The sequence below is a fragment of the Fusarium redolens genome (assembly GCF_020744475.1).
Source record: "Fusarium redolens strain MPI-CAGE-AT-0023 chromosome Unknown BKA55scaffold_7, whole genome shotgun sequence".
NCBI classification, from domain to species: Eukaryota; Fungi; Ascomycota; class Sordariomycetes; order Hypocreales; family Nectriaceae; genus Fusarium; species Fusarium redolens.
The window spans coordinates 1452513-1471141 of NW_025763670.1; the positions used below are offsets into that span (position 1 = coordinate 1452513).

Sequence of the window (18629 nt, forward strand, 5' to 3'; positions counted from 1 at the left end):
CAAATCATGTCACTCAAAGGAAAAGTTTACGCGCTAACTGGCGGTGCAAGCGGAATCGGCTTCGCAACAGCCAAAGTTCTTGCACAGCGCGGGGCTACTCTGAGCATCGCTGACATTGACCCCGATGCCATGTCAACTGCTACAGCATACTTTAATGAGCAAGGCATCGAGGCATTGGTTTCTCATGTCGACGTCTCACAACGGTCTCAAGTCGAAGACTGGCTAGACGCTACTATTAAGAAATACGGGAGACTCGATGGCGCAGCAAACGTGGCTGGTATTATTGGGAAGCATCACGGTCTTCGTGCCGTAGCAGACCTGGAGGACGAAGAGTGGCATAAGATCATCGCTGTGAATTTGACAGGAACAATGTATTGTCTACGGGCACAGCTCAACCGGATAGTAGACGGAGGCTCTATCGTCAACGTCGCTTCTATTCATGGTATCAAGGGCACGTTGCAAACTGCGCATAGCGGAATCTCTAAAACTGACCAGTGTAATCAGGATTTGCCAAGCACGGCGCCTATGACACCAGCAAACATGGAATAGTTGGATTGACAAGAGCGGCAGCAAAGGAGAACGGCCACCGAGAAGTGCGAGTCAACGCTGTTGCTCCTGGCGCTATATATACCCCATTGATGAAGAAGGCATGGGATATGCACAACCGACCGGACGACGCCGCTTTCGACGAGCCGACTGCCTTCCAGCGCCAAGGCACGCCAGAAGAGTGTGCTAATGTGATAGCTTTTCTCCTCGGCCCCGAGAGTACCTTTGTAAGTGGAAGCGTTTACGAGGTGGACGGAGCCTGGATATGAATAGTTAGTATTCGTCAAATCACGATAGGGGCTGTAAGCTCATACACCAGAGTTTGAGTTGAGTTTCGAGCTTGATGGAGTTATGGAAGGGCAATCGCACATTGATACCGTTTACCAAACATCCTCGGGATCAACCATATGAGTTTCTCCATCATCTCGAATGTGCTGGCGATCCTTGTCTCGCTTCATGGGCTTGCGCATGTCGAATGCGTCCTCGCTCGTCCTGGAAGGGTCCGTTGCGTGATCACCATAGTAGTCCTTGACCACGCGGAAGACGCTGTAACCCAGATTCTTGTAAAGGGTAATGGCCCTGTGGTTGCTGCTTCGAACGAATAAGTCTACGAACCAGGCGTTCTCAGCATCAGCTGCAACTTCCAGCTGATCAGTCAAGATCTTGGCAATGCCGGATCTCCTCGCTTCTGGGGCAACAGTGAGCGCCGTTATATGAGCGTGCCATGGTAGGTAATGCTCGGAGAATTTGTAGGCGTCCGGAGAGGACTCAACCTTGCCCATGACTGCCAGCCAAAATGTTAGCCTCAACAAGGTCGGTACTCTGAACGTCAAGGAGAAACCCCACTATATCCAACTATGTTTCCATCCATATCCTCACAAACTTGAAAGAGGGACGGCCATTTTGCATGGTATTGGAGGTAGAAATTGAGCTCGTAAGTTTCCGTGAAAGGGTCAAGATTGCACTTGGAAAATTTGTTCACATCGTCAGGTCGAAACCGCCGAAATGTCGCCATATTCAGAGCTGCTTTTGTGGTTTTCGATCAATGAATACCGGAGCCGCACTTTATGTAGAGGAATAGCTATATGAAGCTGGAACTTGGTCGTCTTTAGCCGAATAAGTCAAATTAAGACAGTTTTGGGGGCGTGTCTGATGAGAATGCGAGTTGTATTTGAGAAACATGAGCTTTATCAGACTGCCCCGCGAGAGCATCTAACAAAAGTTCAGTTTGCTTCTTTTTATTGGTGTAACGTGGCTGTGCGATTTATTTCGAGTCAAGCCACAAATGATAGCAAACGTTTTAACATTCCCTCCAGGTAGACATTCTGCATAACATTATCTCCTCCACTGGGTTGGCACTAATACCAATACCCTTTGCCCGCATTAGCGCCAGTCCTGGAAAGACCCACCTTGTGTTTCGCTACCAACTTCGAACCGCCACGACGACATCGAGAAATATTAGACGCTGTAATCGTCGAGTCGAGTCGAAATACTCTGGGATGTATTCGTAAGATTGTGTATCATCGAGAGAAGACATAGAATATCGCATAAAGAAATGAACCATAAGCATATGAGATGGCCTGGGAGCTCGGTTCGTTCATTGTCCTGACCTTTTTATGGCGGCCAATTTGGTGTGATCAATAATTAGTTAGCCAGTACCTAATAAGGGTCCCTGGTCACCTAAGCCGATATCATTTCAAGCGTCGCCGACTCTCCCTCGACATCCCCGATTTTGAAAGGAGATCAAACGACCATTAACTCTGCGACACAATATTTTATTGCGAGAGAGCATCGAAAAAGATTCCCGAAGCTTCCTGATTTACGCAGCGACTCGTGAAATAAGGCGGTGTCCGATACGCTGCATTTGGCGGTGGAACGGTGGCAGTCATAGGCTTGTGAGTCTAGCCAGGTTGTGGGAGGACTCCTGCATCTGCAGTTTGACGCATCAAAAATGCCATCCTCGCCGCATACTCCAAGACACTCTCGGAACTCGTCCGCCTTCGATAGCTTCTCAGGCTCGCCCCAAGCCCGAAGGCTCTCCAAGTCATCGGTGCAAGAACCTTCCACCCCGTTCCGAAACAGCTTCAATCAGCAGGATGCATCCGACTTGGGTGGAAACGGCATGGGCAATCTAGCTGATGAGCTTGCCGATGCCTTTTCTGACTCAGGAGACGAAGGGCAATATACAGATGGTGATGCCAACAGCGACATGTTTGGACCTGAAAGGGACGGGCAGATCGATGATCAGATCGACGAGATCGGAGATACCGAGGACACCAGCAGTCCAAAAAAGCAAGGAAGTGATCGGGCCAAGGCTATGGATCTCACACTTCTATCACCTCGACGGAAACATCAGCGTCAAACTAGTAATTACGATGGTAGTGAATACGGATCGGAATCCGACCTGGACTCCCCTGGTATGCCACCTGGCTTGGTGTCCAAAATGGATGCTGTAGAGTCGTTGGCTCGAAGAGGAACAGAGAACTACGGCGGTCCAGCAGACGATGTGTTCAGGAGAGTGACGAACGCACTGCGGGATCTCGGCTCCCAGTCAAGTGTTGAAGCTAGCGCTTCAAGGTATGTAGATGCGATGTCGCTTTTGATACACTGAGACTAACATAGATCACAGGTTGATAACGGCACACTCAGCATTGACGACACATCTGAATCACCAAGCTCGCCAGATCCATAACCTATCATTCTCTTTGCTGTCTCCTCTTGTCGCACCACCGGACCCAGAGACTATTGACGACTTGATACCGTTGCTCCTAAACCTCTCTGATACCATGCCACGGCCGTCCACATCGGCCTTCAACTCTTTAACAAGCCTCCACACCCTAACCACCGAGCTTGTCCAAAACCTCAACTATCTCTCTGACACACTACACATGTCTCGCCAGACAACGACAATGGCGACAAGAAGGCTGAAGAGTGCAAAGGAGATTGTGGCTGAGATGAGGAGGGAAGAGGAGCTTAGAGAGGAGGGCGAGCGATGGCTTACAAGGGGCAATTGGGGAGAACGTCTGGAGAAGAGAGAATGCGCAGGAGTGTGCGGAGAGGTAATTGGCGGATTCGAGGAGGTCTGCAATGGATGGCGAGAGAGACTGCTCGCGCAAGCAGAGGCCCAAGCATGAACAATGGAATGAGTCGAGTGCTCGTGTGCTAGTGGTGCGGGTCATACTCACATGCTGACCTTTCCAACATTTGGGACTTTATTTTGTTGCGCATACATATATATCCCTGACTGACTGACATCATTCTTTTTCCTTTTCTTTTACCCCTTGAAAACGCCATCCCATATTTTCTTTGTTCAATTTCACAATTTTCAGGGTGGCTTGACCGTGCTTGGAAGGATCAAGGCGCAGCAAGGTATAGAGGGAGTTCTCTAATTGGGAGACTGGCCTCAACATGATAGAACAATTCTTTAGAGGAATCGTCAAAGAACGAACAATAGAATGAAGTGATGACCCAAGGTTCCCATAACCGTAAGTTGCAGGATATCTGACCTCGAAGTGTTGGAGATTTCAGCTTCCAGTCGCGTGTACAAGAACATTCATGATAGCGTATAGCGCGAACTGTTGTTATTATTTACCACAGCTTGTTTCCACCAGAATCGGCATCTGTTTGTGGAGTGGAGTTTAGAGGCCATCCGAGCGGCCACAGGCGAGTATTCATGACCTTCCTGCGACCCATCATCTGGCCAAAACATTCCACTGGAATTCAGGTGGGGGAAGAAGAAAAAAGGGGACAAGAGGGGAAAAGAACGACGCGGTTTAGACGCGTTGAGTGGCGTGTCGTCGCGGATTAACGCGAACCGTGTCAACAGTATTCCTCATTCGTTATAGCACTGTAGACAGCACCAGGCGCCTATTGGACGCTGACACGCTGGTTGTCTGAGAGGCCACAGACAAAGGACACAAACAAGCAATGCAATCGATGACAATTCAGAGCCAACCAATTGACTTGAGTCTCGAAGGCTGGGGCAGAGATATCGCGCTACATACGCGCGTGTTACGTTCAGCTGCGAACCAATCACTGAATGAACTACATTTGTTCAAGATCACTGATACCTAGGGATATGTCGATATATAAATGCTAAAATGAGTAAAGCATGTCGTTCTCGTCATCTGTGATCGCCGAATGATGAGGTTTGAACTAACTAGCTGCGGAACGTCCCGCTTGTTTGTTATACCTTAGCTTGTAGACTGCTCCGAGGCCGGATCCAAAAATATTGATTTTCTGCATACAAACAAAATAATAACAATTGACTGTCTCACATCCAGACAACAGGCCCTACAAATATATGTATATTGCTAGGAATCAGCCTCATTCAATTAGCCTCAATCTTCATTGCTCTCCCACTTGTTATGTCTCGCACCCTTCTCGTTGCATTGCCTGCGTGCATGTTGTTGTTTTGTATGCGTGTAAGTCATGCATAAGGTGTAGGTGCTCTCTGATGAAATTCAATATATGCAAATCTTCTTGTGTGTTTTTGTTAGCCTGACAGACTAGTAGTCTCAATTTCAATTATTAGTATGGCGGTTGTGAAATAATCATAGGTAGTTAACAACCTATCTCTTGGTGTTTACATAGGTCGAAATTGAATACACAGCATTGTTTGGTGATCCAATGCTTTCTTCCAGAGCCAATGCCTCTTCTTCTCTCAGCCGTTGAGAATAACGCAGCAGCTGACACCAAAGGCAGACAGATGCCGTGCCATGTGCTCGCCGGCACCAACCGAATACCCGGATTGCCTGTGTTGGTAAGTAAGGTACTAGGTATCATGAATCAAGACGGGAGGGACCTCCTGATATGGAAGAGAGGGGGGACAATATAGTTTCAACGGTCTCAAGCAAGAGAGGAATGGAAAGAACAATTGAGAATCAATGAGTTCGATTAAGGAATAAGAATACTGTCTATACGAACAATGATCGTCCACTCAATCGCGTGTCATTATGTCAAGTCTATTGCTCCTCTCGTTCAATAACAGAATCACGGTTCTTTTGCTATTATTTTGGTTGTTGTTATTGACCCGCGCGTTTCCTGGTCGTCCGCGGTCCCTCCTTGTCAAGTCCGTCCGGGGGGGCGCAGGGGGTTTGGTACCGATGTTTGAGCTGTCTGATTGGCCACGCGCTTTCTAGCGCGCCATGAGAGCCCCAGTTCAACCTCCCTCCAGCAGCAACAAGCAACATCCCTCACGAGAGCTGCGACCCTCTTCCCGCCACCCCTAGTGCATTTCTGCCCAGCACTGGACATTACCGCACCCGCCCGCTTCAACCTCCGTCCTCCACTACTGCTGGCTCTGGCCGACTTGGATCTTGCACCTCACGCCTGATATCGTCAACTATCGCGTCGTGCATCATCACAAGTTTTCCTTTTTCACTTTCTTCAAGTCGACGGTCACCAGTCTCTTCAACATACTATTACTTTTATCGATTAAGCACGAGCTCGCCTCACTAACGTCATCGACTATTGTGATCAACCTTTCCAGTTAGGTTGCTGTCTGGGGTTCTGCGAGAATATCGGGACGATGCGATAAACGCCTTACGACGAACAAAGATTGATAATAGCTGGACGGTGCTTGGGACTGCGCCCTCGCCGTCTCGCCTCGACTCTCTTTTTATACTCATCGCTTGACCAATATCAATCAAACGACGCTCTTACGACTGCCTCGCAATCTTCATCTTCATACGCGCCGTCACCATCGCCTGCTACAACGACCTTTCAACACATTGACTGCAAACTGTATTGCCGATACGACAATCATGGCGGCACTACCAGAAGCCGCAGGCATGGCTGCCTTGAATCATCAATCAGCAAAGCGAGCTATCGACGAATCCAAGAGCCATACCGCCACTCCTCGCTCATCCACACCTCCCCGCTCAGATCGCGCCCGTTTAGAGCCCAGACATAGCCTTGATAACGCACCAAGCCGTGCTCTCCGCAGCAACGCAAGAAAAAGCGAAGGCGCCCGCGCGAGTCCTTTCGACATCGATGCCGTCGACAGTGCGCTGCTCCGAGAGTTTCAACGTCCGCAACGTGAGAGCACTCCAGGTGCTAGCCCTCATCGTAAGCGGCAGCGAATAAATGGCGATCGGTTTGTTGACCCCTTGCTTTCACCGCTGCATATACTCATCGTCCTGCAGATTCATTCCGACCCGCTCTGGCCAGGACCTGCAGGCAAGCTTCAGTCTATTGCATGAGGATGGATCTCCTGCCACACCATCAAAACAAAAGAAACGTACACCACATGGCGAACTCCATTTTCAGAAGAGTATGTTGAACCCTGAGCACCCTATCTAATTCAGACATTGACATGCATTTCCAGCGGAAGAAGCAAACCGGACCTTCTCCCACCTGCTACGTGCTGAGCTCTTCGAGAGCTCTGTACCACAAGCAGCTACCCCAACCCTCACCCCAACTCAAACCCTTCCTACAAGCTCTCATATTCCCGCGAATGATGGCACGCGGGCTCATACCCCTCCCACAAATGCGACAGCTCCATCACTGCCATCATCATTAACACCGTCAACTCCTCACAAGAATCTCTTCTCCTATATGTCACCTCGACATCACAACCAGGTCGCAGGGCATCCCACACCCTCAAAAACACCGCAAAGCCGACATGGCCCCAACCTCGATACTCGGGCTGAGATCTACAGCTTATCGCCAGTGCGATTTGGAAGTCAACAGATGCTACTAAGTCCCAGACGCCAACCCAGAGCTGTCAGTAAGGTTCCTTACAAGGTTCTCGATGCTCCCGAACTCGCCGATGACTTTTACCTTAACCTGGTTGACTGGGGGAGTGCCAACATTCTTGGAGTTGGCCTGGGCTCCAGTGTGTACATGTGGAATGCACAAACTAGCAAAGTCAACAAGCTCTGCACACTCGATGATGACACTGTCACAAGCGTTTCGTGGATTCAAAAAGGCACGCACCTTGCTATAGGAACGGGCAAAGGCCTCGTACAAATCTGGGACGCGGAAAAGGCCCGCAGGCTACGAACAATGACCGGACACACAGCGAGAGTAGGGTCCCTAGCTTGGAATACGCACATTCTCACATCTGGATCACGCGATCGATTGATCTATCACCGTGACGTACGGGCCCCGGATCAGTGGCTGAGGAAACTGGTCGGCCATAAACAGGAGGTCTGTGGACTCAAATGGAATTGCGAAGACGGTCAACTAGCGAGTGGTGGCAATGACAACAAGCTCATGGTCTGGGATAAGCTCTCGGAGACACCGCTTTGGAAGTTCTCAGATCACACCGCAGCCGTCAAAGCAATATCGTGGTCGCCCCATCAACGCGGCCTTCTGGCCTCAGGAGGTGGCACTGCGGACCGTCGCATAATATTCCATGACACCGTCAAGGGCTCAGTCATCAACGAGATCGATACTGGCAGTCAGGTTTGCAATATTGCTTGGTCGAAAAACTCGAATGAGATCGTATCCACGCATGGATACAGCCAAAATCAGATTGTTGTTTGGAAGTATCCTTCTATGACCCAGGTGGCCAGTCTTACAGGCCATACCTATCGTGTGCTTTACTTGGCTATGAGCCCAGATGGCCGAACAATCGTGACTGGCGCTGGAGATGAGACCTTGAGGTTCTGGTCCACCTTCGGCCGCAGACCTGGGACTCGAGAAGACGGAGATAATGGAGGTCGGCTCGCCGACTTGGCCGTTATTCGCTAAATACTCCAGCTGATGGCGATCAGAGGTTACCTTGCATTATTTTTTACGAGTTGTTCAGAAGCGTTTCGATATATTCCCTCTAGACTATGACCATATACCACATGGAATGCGCGTTTTTACTACAGGCACGGTGCAAAGAGTTTCAGGAACTCTTGAAAGTCGCATATTGTGCGCTACAATTCATACCCCCAAGGCTATTGCATTATGCATTTATTGGCGTTGTATCAGGACTCGGTGCTTCACTGGGCTATGGATGGCGGGTGTTGGTAGGATTGCTTTACTGGTTTTTGGGATTTGGGGGTTTGTGACGGATCATGACACCCCATTTGGATGACAGGATGGGTTTGACAATGGAAAGGGGCGCCACTTTGCCTTTCGGGCGGGCAAAGCGAGCAAGCTGGCGAGCTATAGCGATTGTGTTTTCTGTTCATTTTGGCCATTCGGTTCGCATAGCGCAACGGATTGCCTGGCGGCAAGGTAAATAGATGCCTGATGAATCTGACGGGGCAAACTTCCCCATTCAAGTTCAACAACAAGACTTCCCAAAATTGTGGTGATACGTCGTGATCAAGTGTAATAAGTTATGATAGAGTGCACATATTAACGCCGACACTGATATGCAACTCACGAGGGCTGTCATAGTAACACAGTAGTTGGGGGGTATTCATAAGTAGTATCTTGAGTAAAATTAATTGACTGGTAAATGTCCATTGAGCGCTAAATAACATCGCATTCCTTGATTATCACAAACCATTGGTGGGAAAAGTGAAAAAGAACCTCATCACATAAGTCATGCCACTAACAAAGCATTTATGACTGTATGCTTCTCAGTTCATCGACCAAGTTCAACGTGTTCGCCTGCCTCGTGTTGTGTCACCTGAATTCCCAGCAACTCCAGTGGCAGAAGAGCTTCGTGTTTCATCTAACAGAGGGATCTTATCCACACTAACAGGTCGGTTAACATCATCCTTAGACAGAGATGTTCCCTCCATCAAGTCTTTCTCTCGATTAACCTCATTCATGGACGGAATCTGGCCAGTAGATGCTGAGGGAGCCGCTCCTTGGCGAGGGGCAGAGGATGCTTCGGGTCGGGGATCCAGCGGAGGCGATAGTGGCATGTGTTCGGGTGAGTTTTGCCATTGAGCCACCTCAGCCTTCATAGCCTCCAGCTCTTTCTGGAAGCGCACCCCAAATACATCGATATAATACGTGGCGCCATTATAAATACTCCAAGTGAAGACCACCATAAGGAAGCCTGCAGAAGCCCAGCGGCTTAGAAACCATAAGGGGCAAGGGAGCATAGTCAGAAGAGCATATGAATACTGAATCATCATAAATGTTGCTTCTTGCATGTGCTCTGGTTGTCGGAGGACAAACTTTCCCAGCCAGGTTTTGGCGTATGATCTCTTGAGCCAAGTAAACGAGGTTGGGCGACCAGCCGCAATCTTGTCTCTTCGGCGCACAGTGATGAAGATGTAGTACAAGAGTTGCCAGAAAATATAAGGGAGGGAACTCCAAGCAAGCATCGAGACTACATTGGCATACGCTGTTGGCGAGCCTGGGGGGGACGTCTTGATGGTCCAAATTGCGGGGAAGCGTTCTTTCTGCTTATCAGGAGAAAACAGGTGAACGATGCAATGCAAAGTCGCACATGGCATGATGTGAATGAATAATGAGGTAACTTTGTCAAAACTGTGGAAGACAAGTGAATTACGCCACATGATAATGGCAACTGCGTTGTTACCAAAAGCCAGGCAGTATGAGGCGGTGAAGAGACGCTTGGAGCCGGGAAAGATCCATATCGAGAGAGCCAGTAGCAGGTTGGTGAAGTAGCAGAGGTCTGCGAGGAAGTAGTGGTAGCCACGCCGATGATACGTGAAGAATCGAATCGGCATGAAATACAGGAGTTGCACTGTATACCACAAATGAAAGTACTCTGGGTATGCGCCAATGAGGTATCCGCTGACGAAGATGTTCATAACACCAAAGATAAAGGACACCTTTTCTCTGGCACTGATAACCTTTGTATCGTTCCATCGTTTCCCCAGCTTATCGACACGGCGTTGCATCTGTTTGCGGTACCGATCGAGCTGTTCATCAGCCTCAGGGACTCGACGTCTCCACTCCTCAACCATGCGATCCCGAGCAGATTGTGTCTTGGTCTTGATTGCCTCTCTGGAACGCCTGACCTTGTCCGTCTGCGCGGAGATGCCCTTTTGTAGCTTCTCGAGCTGCTGGGGAAGAGCGAAGTTATCGAGAAGGTCAAGTACAGATAGGCGATCTAGAGGTGGAAGACCGTCCCAGTCCTCATGGTTGGAACTGCTACCAGAAAAGGACGGATTTCTTGAGTGCATCGAGCCTCTGGGCGTGGTCGCACCCAGCATTGGAGTGTCAAGAAGGGCGGAGTCGGCAGGCGGATTGTTCGGAGAGGAAGGAGCTTCGTGATCAGGTGTAAGGATGATCTCGCTATCGGTTGAGATATTGTCGGATTTGAGGCCTTGGGCAGTACCCGAGGCTCCCTTTGTATCGTCATCCATGACTTGGGCGTATCCTTCCTGTCCGATTTCACGTGCTGAGAGCGATGTCTAAGTGGTTGGTTTCGACTTGGGAAGAAATGTATGTTAGCTGGGCAATATAGAATGAGAGTCAAGGCAGTGCTCGCCCAAGAGGGAATACTCACGACGAAGAGGAAGCGTGGCCAAAGCAGTATGGGTAAAGAGTACCTAGTGCAAGGGAGCGCGACACAAATACTTATATAGGACCCTGAGACAAGCTCTGTTTAGCGGACAGGGAGTAGCTAGCGGATCATGTCACTTGGACCTGGAACAAGGGGTCGGGTGATTCGAGAAGCAGATAATAAAAGGGTATTCAGGCTGAAGATAAGCCAAGGCAAGACAAGACAAGACAGACTCGAGCTAAATCGGGAGTGATAAGGTGAAGTGGAAGAGAGGTCGAGTCGAGGTGAAACCAAGGGAGACACCAGCGGTGACGAAGCATACACGTGGGATAGAATGTGATGCGAAGCAGGCAAGACCACCAACACAAACAGCTCACCCATTCATTCAGCCAGAGCTGGATGGACCCCGGAACCGATGATGAAATGTATAGGTAACTAAAATGACTGGGCTGAAAGCTTGCTTGTTGGGGAAGTGGAGCCAGTTGCACATGCACTTACGCTAAGAACAAGAGTGCATGTTCATATCTCAAAGTACTATACGGAGTAGCTAAGGGAGTAATAAAGAACTGTTAAATGAAAGAAATAGTAAAAAGGAAATACAAACTATATGGGTTCTCTTCTCGAGCTTTTGGAAGGTTGAAAAGGGAAGGTCAGGTTAGAATAGTATAAACTATCACAGTCAAAGAGACCTTATTCCCTGAACCACGAGGGGTAGTACGGATACGCCACCCAAGTCGACGATCCGCCCCAGATACCTATTAAAATAGCGTCCATCAAACAAGCATTTTGCCTACAGTAAAGATCTCCCTCCTACTGCCGTGCGACTTGGTAAGTTGTTGCATCATGCACCTTCTTCCAACTTACAAGGGTAGGCACTAAAACAACAGATATACCCAGTATCCCTGTGTCATGTAGACTAATGGCCTTCCAAGATGTGGCTGTTCGACTCTGTACGGCATATGGTACTTCTCCTTGACCTTTACAGAGTCTCGAGTCCCAAGGTAATCATGTGGATCTATTCATCCTTTGTTTCGACGTTGCGTGGTGATTTCTCGGAACCTGGTTGGCTATAGATTAATACTAGACCACATACCACATTACATTATCCTAGTCTCAGCCTGCCTATCTGTCCTGATTCATCACCTGGTACGTGTCGCTAGTGTCTGATGGAAGCATTTGACCTGGTGAACAATATAGACAGTACCAGAAGGTTTCATCTCGAAGCACTATATTAAGATTGCATGCCTGAGGCAACAAGGCGTCGCTTCCTCTTTCGAAACGGTAGAGTCTCGTTTGATTGGTCCGAATTAAGGTCCCGCATCTGCAATTGCTAGACTCAAGTACAATACCAGGACCTACTCCAAACTCAAGCCGAGTCGCGCGACGCGTTACCCATCATTTCAACTTCCCTAGCACGCGAAGAGACTTGATTGTCTGTCACTTATTCTCGTAATCGATAATGCATGTTATTAGTTGCAGTTTGTCAGATTTCGCAACATAACTCGACTTCTGTTGCGCACAACATTCGCGCGCTTCTGATTCCGGTTTTATTCTTTTGCGCGATTCGTTGGCACAATTCGAGCCACGGCCACCACTCTGACGCGCCCTCACTCAACAGCACGAGTTGAACTCAGAACCAGGCGTACCCCTCTAATTTACCTTAGCATCGCATTCTCTCGTCTCGACTACACGCCTTCCACTCTCTCTTCATAGATACCCGGCCGTACTGCCACACGACCTCATCATGGGCAAACTAATTCGTCTGGAGTTATTCAGTGTGTTTTTCTTCACGCGTAATCTCGGACGAGATGAACGGCATTCGAACTAACCTGCGCTACAGACTTCAAATCGTACAAAGGGCATCATGTTCTTCTCTTTGGAGATTCATACTTTACCTCTATCATTGGACCCAATGGATCCGGCAAGTCCAACTCGTATGCCGCTTCTCCCGCTTTCCATTGAGCCTCTCTAACATGGTTCTAGCATGGACGCCATCTCTTTCGTCCTGGGTATCAAATCCTCACACCTACGTTCCGCCCACCTTAAGGACCTTGTTTACCGCGGACGAGTTCTAAAAACGGCCAAGATCAACGATGATGGTTCTGCGCAGACCAACGGCGACGCAAACGGTGACGCTGATGGTAACGATAAAGCCTCCCGTGGTGACCCCAAAACGGCCTGGGTCATGGCTGTGTACGAAGACGATGCTGGCGAGGAGCAGAAATGGAAGCGCTCCATCACGAACCAAGGTGCCAGCGAGTACCGAATCAACGATCGTGTCGTCACAGCCCAGCAATATAATGAGTCTCTTGAGAGCGAGAACATTCTTATCAAGGCACGAAATTTTCTTGTATTCCAAGGAGATGTCGAGGCCATTGCTTCACAGTCCCCTCAGGATCTCACGCGCCTGATCGAGCAGATCTCTGGAAGTCTTGAGTACAAAGCAGAATATGAGAGGACACAGGCCGAGGCCGAACAGGCTGCTGAGAACCAGAACTTTCAGCTTCATCGACGACGTGGCATCAACTCGGAAATCAAGCAATACAGGGAACAGAAAAAGGAAGCAGACAACTTTCAGAACAAGACTGACGAGCGCGATGCGGCAATAGTTACACATAGTTTGTGGAAGCTATATCATTTCCAGAAAGCCATGGAGGATTCGTTTGCCGCTATTCAGGATCACCAAGAAAACCTCAAAGAACTGCGCCGTAACGTGGAATCGTTTGAGAAGAGGCTTGAAGCGGCTAGGAGGGAACAGGCTGCCGCTAACAGGCAAGTCGCCCGTTTAGACAAGGAGATCAAGGCCAAAGAAAGAGATATCGAGGACAAAGAGAACAGTCTCGTTCCCATCGAGGAAAAGATAAACGAATCCACGCAGGCTGTTGAAACACTTCAGGCCGCGATCGCCAAGGCCACCAAGGAACGTGACGAGCAGGCCGAGGTTGTTCTCCAGGTCCAGAAGGATATTGAAAGTGTGGAGAAGGCCCGACAAGTCTTCGAGAACGACTACAAAGAACAAATGAAGAAACAAGGCCGCGAGATCAGCGATGAGGATCGTCGAGAGTACAACAGATTGCGCGCTCAGCTCATGTCCAGGACCGGTTCCAATCAGGCCAAGCTTGAGAACCTTGACCGGCAGCGCAAAGCAGATGAAGTCACCGTCAACAATCTGAAAGGCAAAGTCGACAGCATTGCGGCAAGCATCGAAAAGATTGAGGCAGAATTGTTGAGCATCGAGGAACGCAGATCCGCCGCGCAGGCAACCTCTAAAGACCTCTCGCAAGAGATTGAAGCCAAAAAGAAGGAGTTCAATCAACTCCAATCAGAACGCGTCAGGACCAACCAGAAGCGAACCGAGCTTGAGGAGAAGCTCGAAGATGTCGCTAGAAAGCTCAGAGAGGCTGATGATGGTCGGCGCCAGAACGATAGGGAGGCCAGGCTGAAAGAGATGGTGACCTCCTTGAAACGCATGTTTCCGGGTGTCCGTGGTCGAATTGGCGACCTGTGCAAACCCAAGCAGAAAAAGTTTGATGAAGCTGTCGGTGTGGCACTCGGAAGAGACTTCGACGCTGTCGTTGTCGATTCCGAGAAAATTGGTGTCGAATGTGTCCAATACCTCAAGGAACAAAGATTTCAGCCCATGACTTTCATCCCTCTGGACAACATCAAGGTCAACGCAGTCAACACTGCCGTCAAGGGGTTTTCTGGCGCTCGGCTGACGATTGATACCATCGACTTTGATTCTAGCGTTGAGCGTGCCATGTCGTATGCATGTGGAAGCTCTGTTGTGTGTGACACTCTTGATATTGCCAAGCACATTTGTTACGAAAAAAAGATCCCCGTCAAAGCTGTGACGCTGGAAGGCTACATCATTCACAAAGCAGGTCTGATGACAGGTGGCCGTGGACCCGAGTCGAAGAGTAAGAGACGTTTCGAGGAGGCAGATGTTCAGAATCTCCAGCGAATGGCCACCAAGCTTAAGGACGAGATTGATCGACTGCCCAAGGCTGACCGCCGGGGCTCACAAGAAGAAACGCTTCAGATTGACCTGTCCGGGCTCGAAAGGCGATTGGCAGCCATCAAAGACGAATTGACAGCCTTCAACAAGAACCATGCCAGCAAGAAACGCGAGCTGGACAACCAAAGGAGGCAACTTCGAGAGCTCGAGCCCAAATACCAAGAACAGGCTTCACAGCTTGAAACCACCACTGCCACGTGCGAAGAGTTTCGTAATGCTATCGCACGAGTTGAAGATGAAGTATTTGCAGATTTCTGCAGACGACTCGGTTACAGCGATATTCGCAGCTACCGAGACTCGCAAGGCAAGTTGGAGCAGGAGGTCTCTGAAAAGCGCAATGAATTCGAAGTTCAAAAGCAAAAACTGTCAAGTCGACTCCAATGGGAGCAGCAGCGTTACGAGACTGCCACTTCGCGAATCGAGCGGAACCAAGCCCATGTTCGAAAGCTCAGAAACGATATCAAGTCCTATGTAAGAGAGAAGGATGCGATTGAGAACGCGATGCGCAAGGAGCAAGAAGAGTTAGAAAACCTTCGCGAGGCACTAGACGAGAACAAGTCAGAGCTCGCCGAAAAGAACCAGAAGGTGGCAGAGGCCAAGCTCGAAGTACAAAAGCGTTCAAAGGACATCGAAGCACATCTGAAAGAGATCAACTCACTTGAAACCGTAGTCCAGAAGAACAGCGCCAGCAAAGCGGCATTACTTCGACGATGCCGACTAGAGCAGATTCGCATTCCGCTTGCAGGGGGCACATTAGAGAACCTACCCAACGACGACCGTCTGCTGAACCAGGACCCAGATGCCATGGACATAGATGATGAGGATGATGATGAGGAGATGATGGGCATGGCACTCGATGATCACGGAATTACCATTGACTTTAGTGGACTTGATGAAGAACTTAAAGCTGTAGGTACTATCCTTTTGAAGTCAGTGATGTCGCTAACACTATGCAGTCGGATGACCCGAGCGTTGAAGAAAGTCTATCAGAGAAAATTACGAATTTGACTTCGGAGCTCGAGAAGCTGAACCCCAACATGCGAGCAATGGAAAGGTTAGAAAGCGTTGAGTCCCGACTGAGAGTCACAGATCAAGAGTATGAAGACTCAAAAACAGCGGCACACGAGGCCAAAGAGGTCTTCAATGAGGTCAAGCAAAAAAGATATGACCTCTTTAACAAAGCCTTCAGTCATATTCAGGAGCAAATATCTCATGTATACAAGGACCTCACCCGGTCAGAAGCATACCCTCTCGGTGGTCAGGCCTATCTGGACATCGAGGAAGACACGGACATGCCCTATCTGTCTGGCATCAAGTACCATGCCATGCCGCCTCTGAAGCGTTTCAGAGATATGGAGCACTTGTCTGGAGGCGAAAAGACAATGGCAGCACTAGCACTTCTGTTTGCCATCCACAGCTACCAACCCAGTCCCTTCTTTGTTCTTGACGAAGTGGACGCCGCTTTGGACAATGCCAACGTGGACAAGATCAAGAAGTACATCAAGGACCACCGTGGTCCCGGTATGCAATTCATTGTGATCAGTCTCAAGGCAGGTCTATTCCAAGACAGTGACAGTCTGGTGGGTGTTTATCGAGACCAGGAGGTCAATAGTTCAAGAACCCTTACTCTAGATGTGAGTTTCCCCATACTACTGGCTCGACGATCTCCGACTAACATTGAACAGTTGCGACAATATGTGTAAGTGAGGCTAGAGCAGTTAGACTCTTTGTGATTATTCCTCTCGGATCTAAGGGGAAAGTTGGGTGTCTGGCGCACGTCATCGTGGAAGAGGCATGGAATTTCGTATGGGTTAATGAATTCATTACATCATTCAACACCGCAACACTGACTAGGGCATATGAATATTGCAGGCCTCATGATATAACGTGATGAATCTATCCATTCAAGGTGTATGATTGTCATTATCTCAGACTTTGTGACTGCCACTGGACAGATTTCTGTTGAACGAACATAGAAGCAATCAAAGGTCCTACTTTTTGCTGATACCCGATTGGCTTGGCGTCAGTGCATTGCTCTGTATGTAGTATCAGATGAATGTGGCTATTCAGGTATCTCAAAGAAGTGTCCATGCTAGAATGATAGCTCTACATCAGCAACTAACTTGTACTCCTTGCAACACTACCTATTTCAATCCGTATCGAGACCATGTAGCCTAAGAAGCTTCATTACTAATATCGCCGTCTGAATTCTCTTCGTTAACTTAAGATTATCAATAAATACTTCTTAGGCAGGCTGCCTTCACTCTTCTCTTGGTTGCCTGGAGTTGATAACCGATTCTGATTACGTCATCACACCTTTAATTCATACCCCTGCACTTGATATTCGCGACCACATTCTCGCATTGAACCAACATCATCATGGATCTCGCAATCACACTTATCAAGTCCGTTGCGCGGGCGTTCTATGAAACCCGCGACATACTTGTGATTGATGCGCTCATACTGCATGAAGCGTAAGTATAACTATCATGCTTCTGCGCTTGAAAAGTACTCGCTAACCACAGTGTCTTGCCAGGCTTCGAGACGATGATTTGGCCTACTTGATGTCTACCAACACAAAGGAGCTTCACAAGATCTGCGGAAAGCTACGCGAGGATCGATTCTTGGTGGTGTATGTGAAAATGATCCTTGCTGAATAGCGCTTGACTGACTGGACCCTGCGCAGACACACACGATCAGAGCTGCGAGAAGGCAACCCGAGACCGAGCAACAAAACATGGTATTACATCGACTACCGAGCCACAATAGACGCCATCAAATGGCGCGTTTACACTATCGATAAAGAAGTACAGGGTACTACACAAGTCGCGAGCGAGAAAAAGGAGTACTTTTGCTCATTTTGCAAAGCAGAATGGACGGCGATGGAGGTCCTGGACAACGTGGGCCCGGAAGGGTTTTTATGCCATCGTTGCTCCCATGTTCTGACTTTCGAGGCCGATCGGACATCGACTGGGCACGAGCAGTCAACGCGACTCAACGACCAGTTCAAATTCATAAGTGAACTGCTTCCCAAAATCGATGCAGTTCACATTCCCGAATGCGATTTCGATCGCGCATTTGCTAAAGCCCGCCCAGTGAAGCGCGACGAAACACATCAGCGCGCTCAGACTGTTGCAGCCGACTCTGGCGCGAACCGACCGATGGCGGTCAAGGGTTTGACCAACACAGGGCCACAATCGATTGCAGTTAACATCTCAACATCTGACGGTCCTACGGAAGCCGAGAAGGCAGCAGAGCAGGCGCGCAAGGAGCAGATTGCGAAGCAAAATGCGCTACCGGCATGGATGTCCAACAGTACTGTCACTGGAGAGTCCTTCTCAGCAAGCGCTACTCCTGGCACTGCATCCGTTGTCAAGAAGGAGTCCAGCAAAGATGCAGGCCCAGCAGCACCAGCCGTGGCTAATGCTCAAATAGACGACATATTCGAGAAGCTCAAGGCGGAGATAGCACAAGAAAAATCAGAGGACGAAGAGGACGACGAAGAAGAGGAAGACTTATTCGAAGATGTCCCTGCTGCCAAGAAAGTGAAATTGGCTGGACCAGATCCTCAAGAACAAAAAGAAGACGAAGACAGCGAAGAGATAGAGTTCGAAGATGTTTAGAAAACATAAGTTTGTCTATGGTTAGACTACCTATTCTTGTACATAAATAGCCCCTCTATCATCTAAT

At 49.0% G+C, this 18629-nt stretch overlaps 5 protein-coding genes across 5 annotated transcripts; 4 read left to right on the forward strand and 1 right to left on the reverse strand.

The window, feature by feature from the left end:
• Positions 1 to 6: 6 nt before the first annotated feature.
• On the forward strand, positions 7 to 1658 carry BKA55DRAFT_663346 (uncharacterized protein; the record flags this gene model as incomplete). Its single annotated transcript, XM_046197657.1, has 7 exons — positions 7 to 472; positions 505 to 714; positions 745 to 773; positions 1104 to 1116; positions 1153 to 1273; positions 1381 to 1480; positions 1620 to 1658. 7 exons carry the CDS (start codon positions 7 to 9, stop codon positions 1656 to 1658), a joined length of 978 nt encoding a protein of 325 aa, XP_046050225.1.
• Positions 1659 to 2497: 839 nt separating this feature from the next.
• Positions 2498 to 3680, forward strand: BKA55DRAFT_689483 (uncharacterized protein; the record flags this gene model as incomplete). Its single annotated transcript, XM_046199356.1, has 2 exons — positions 2498 to 3123; positions 3176 to 3680. The coding sequence occupies 2 exons, from the start codon at positions 2498 to 2500 to the stop codon at positions 3678 to 3680; spliced, it is 1131 nt and encodes a 376-aa protein (XP_046050226.1).
• Positions 3681 to 6338: 2658 nt separating this feature from the next.
• BKA55DRAFT_509230 (WD40-repeat-containing domain protein) lies at positions 6339 to 8244 on the forward strand (the record flags this gene model as incomplete). The annotated part of the gene is made up of 3 exons (XM_046187511.1): positions 6339 to 6643; positions 6693 to 6820; positions 6875 to 8244. The coding sequence occupies 3 exons, from the start codon at positions 6339 to 6341 to the stop codon at positions 8242 to 8244; spliced, it is 1803 nt and encodes a 600-aa protein (XP_046050227.1).
• Positions 8245 to 9089: 845 nt separating this feature from the next.
• BKA55DRAFT_538830 (uncharacterized protein) lies at positions 9090 to 10781 on the reverse strand (the record flags this gene model as incomplete). Its single annotated transcript, XM_046190068.1, has 1 exon — positions 9090 to 10781. The coding sequence occupies one exon, from the start codon at positions 10779 to 10781 to the stop codon at positions 9090 to 9092; it is 1692 nt and encodes a 563-aa protein (XP_046050228.1).
• Positions 10782 to 17229: 6448 nt separating this feature from the next.
• On the forward strand, positions 17230 to 18562 carry BKA55DRAFT_642749 (uncharacterized protein; the record flags this gene model as incomplete). Its single annotated transcript, XM_046197161.1, has 3 exons — positions 17230 to 17413; positions 17476 to 17571; positions 17626 to 18562. The coding sequence occupies exons 1-3, from the start codon at positions 17319 to 17321 to the stop codon at positions 18560 to 18562; spliced, it is 1128 nt and encodes a 375-aa protein (XP_046050229.1). The 5' UTR covers positions 17230 to 17318.
• Between the last annotated feature and the right edge of the window lie 67 nt (positions 18563 to 18629).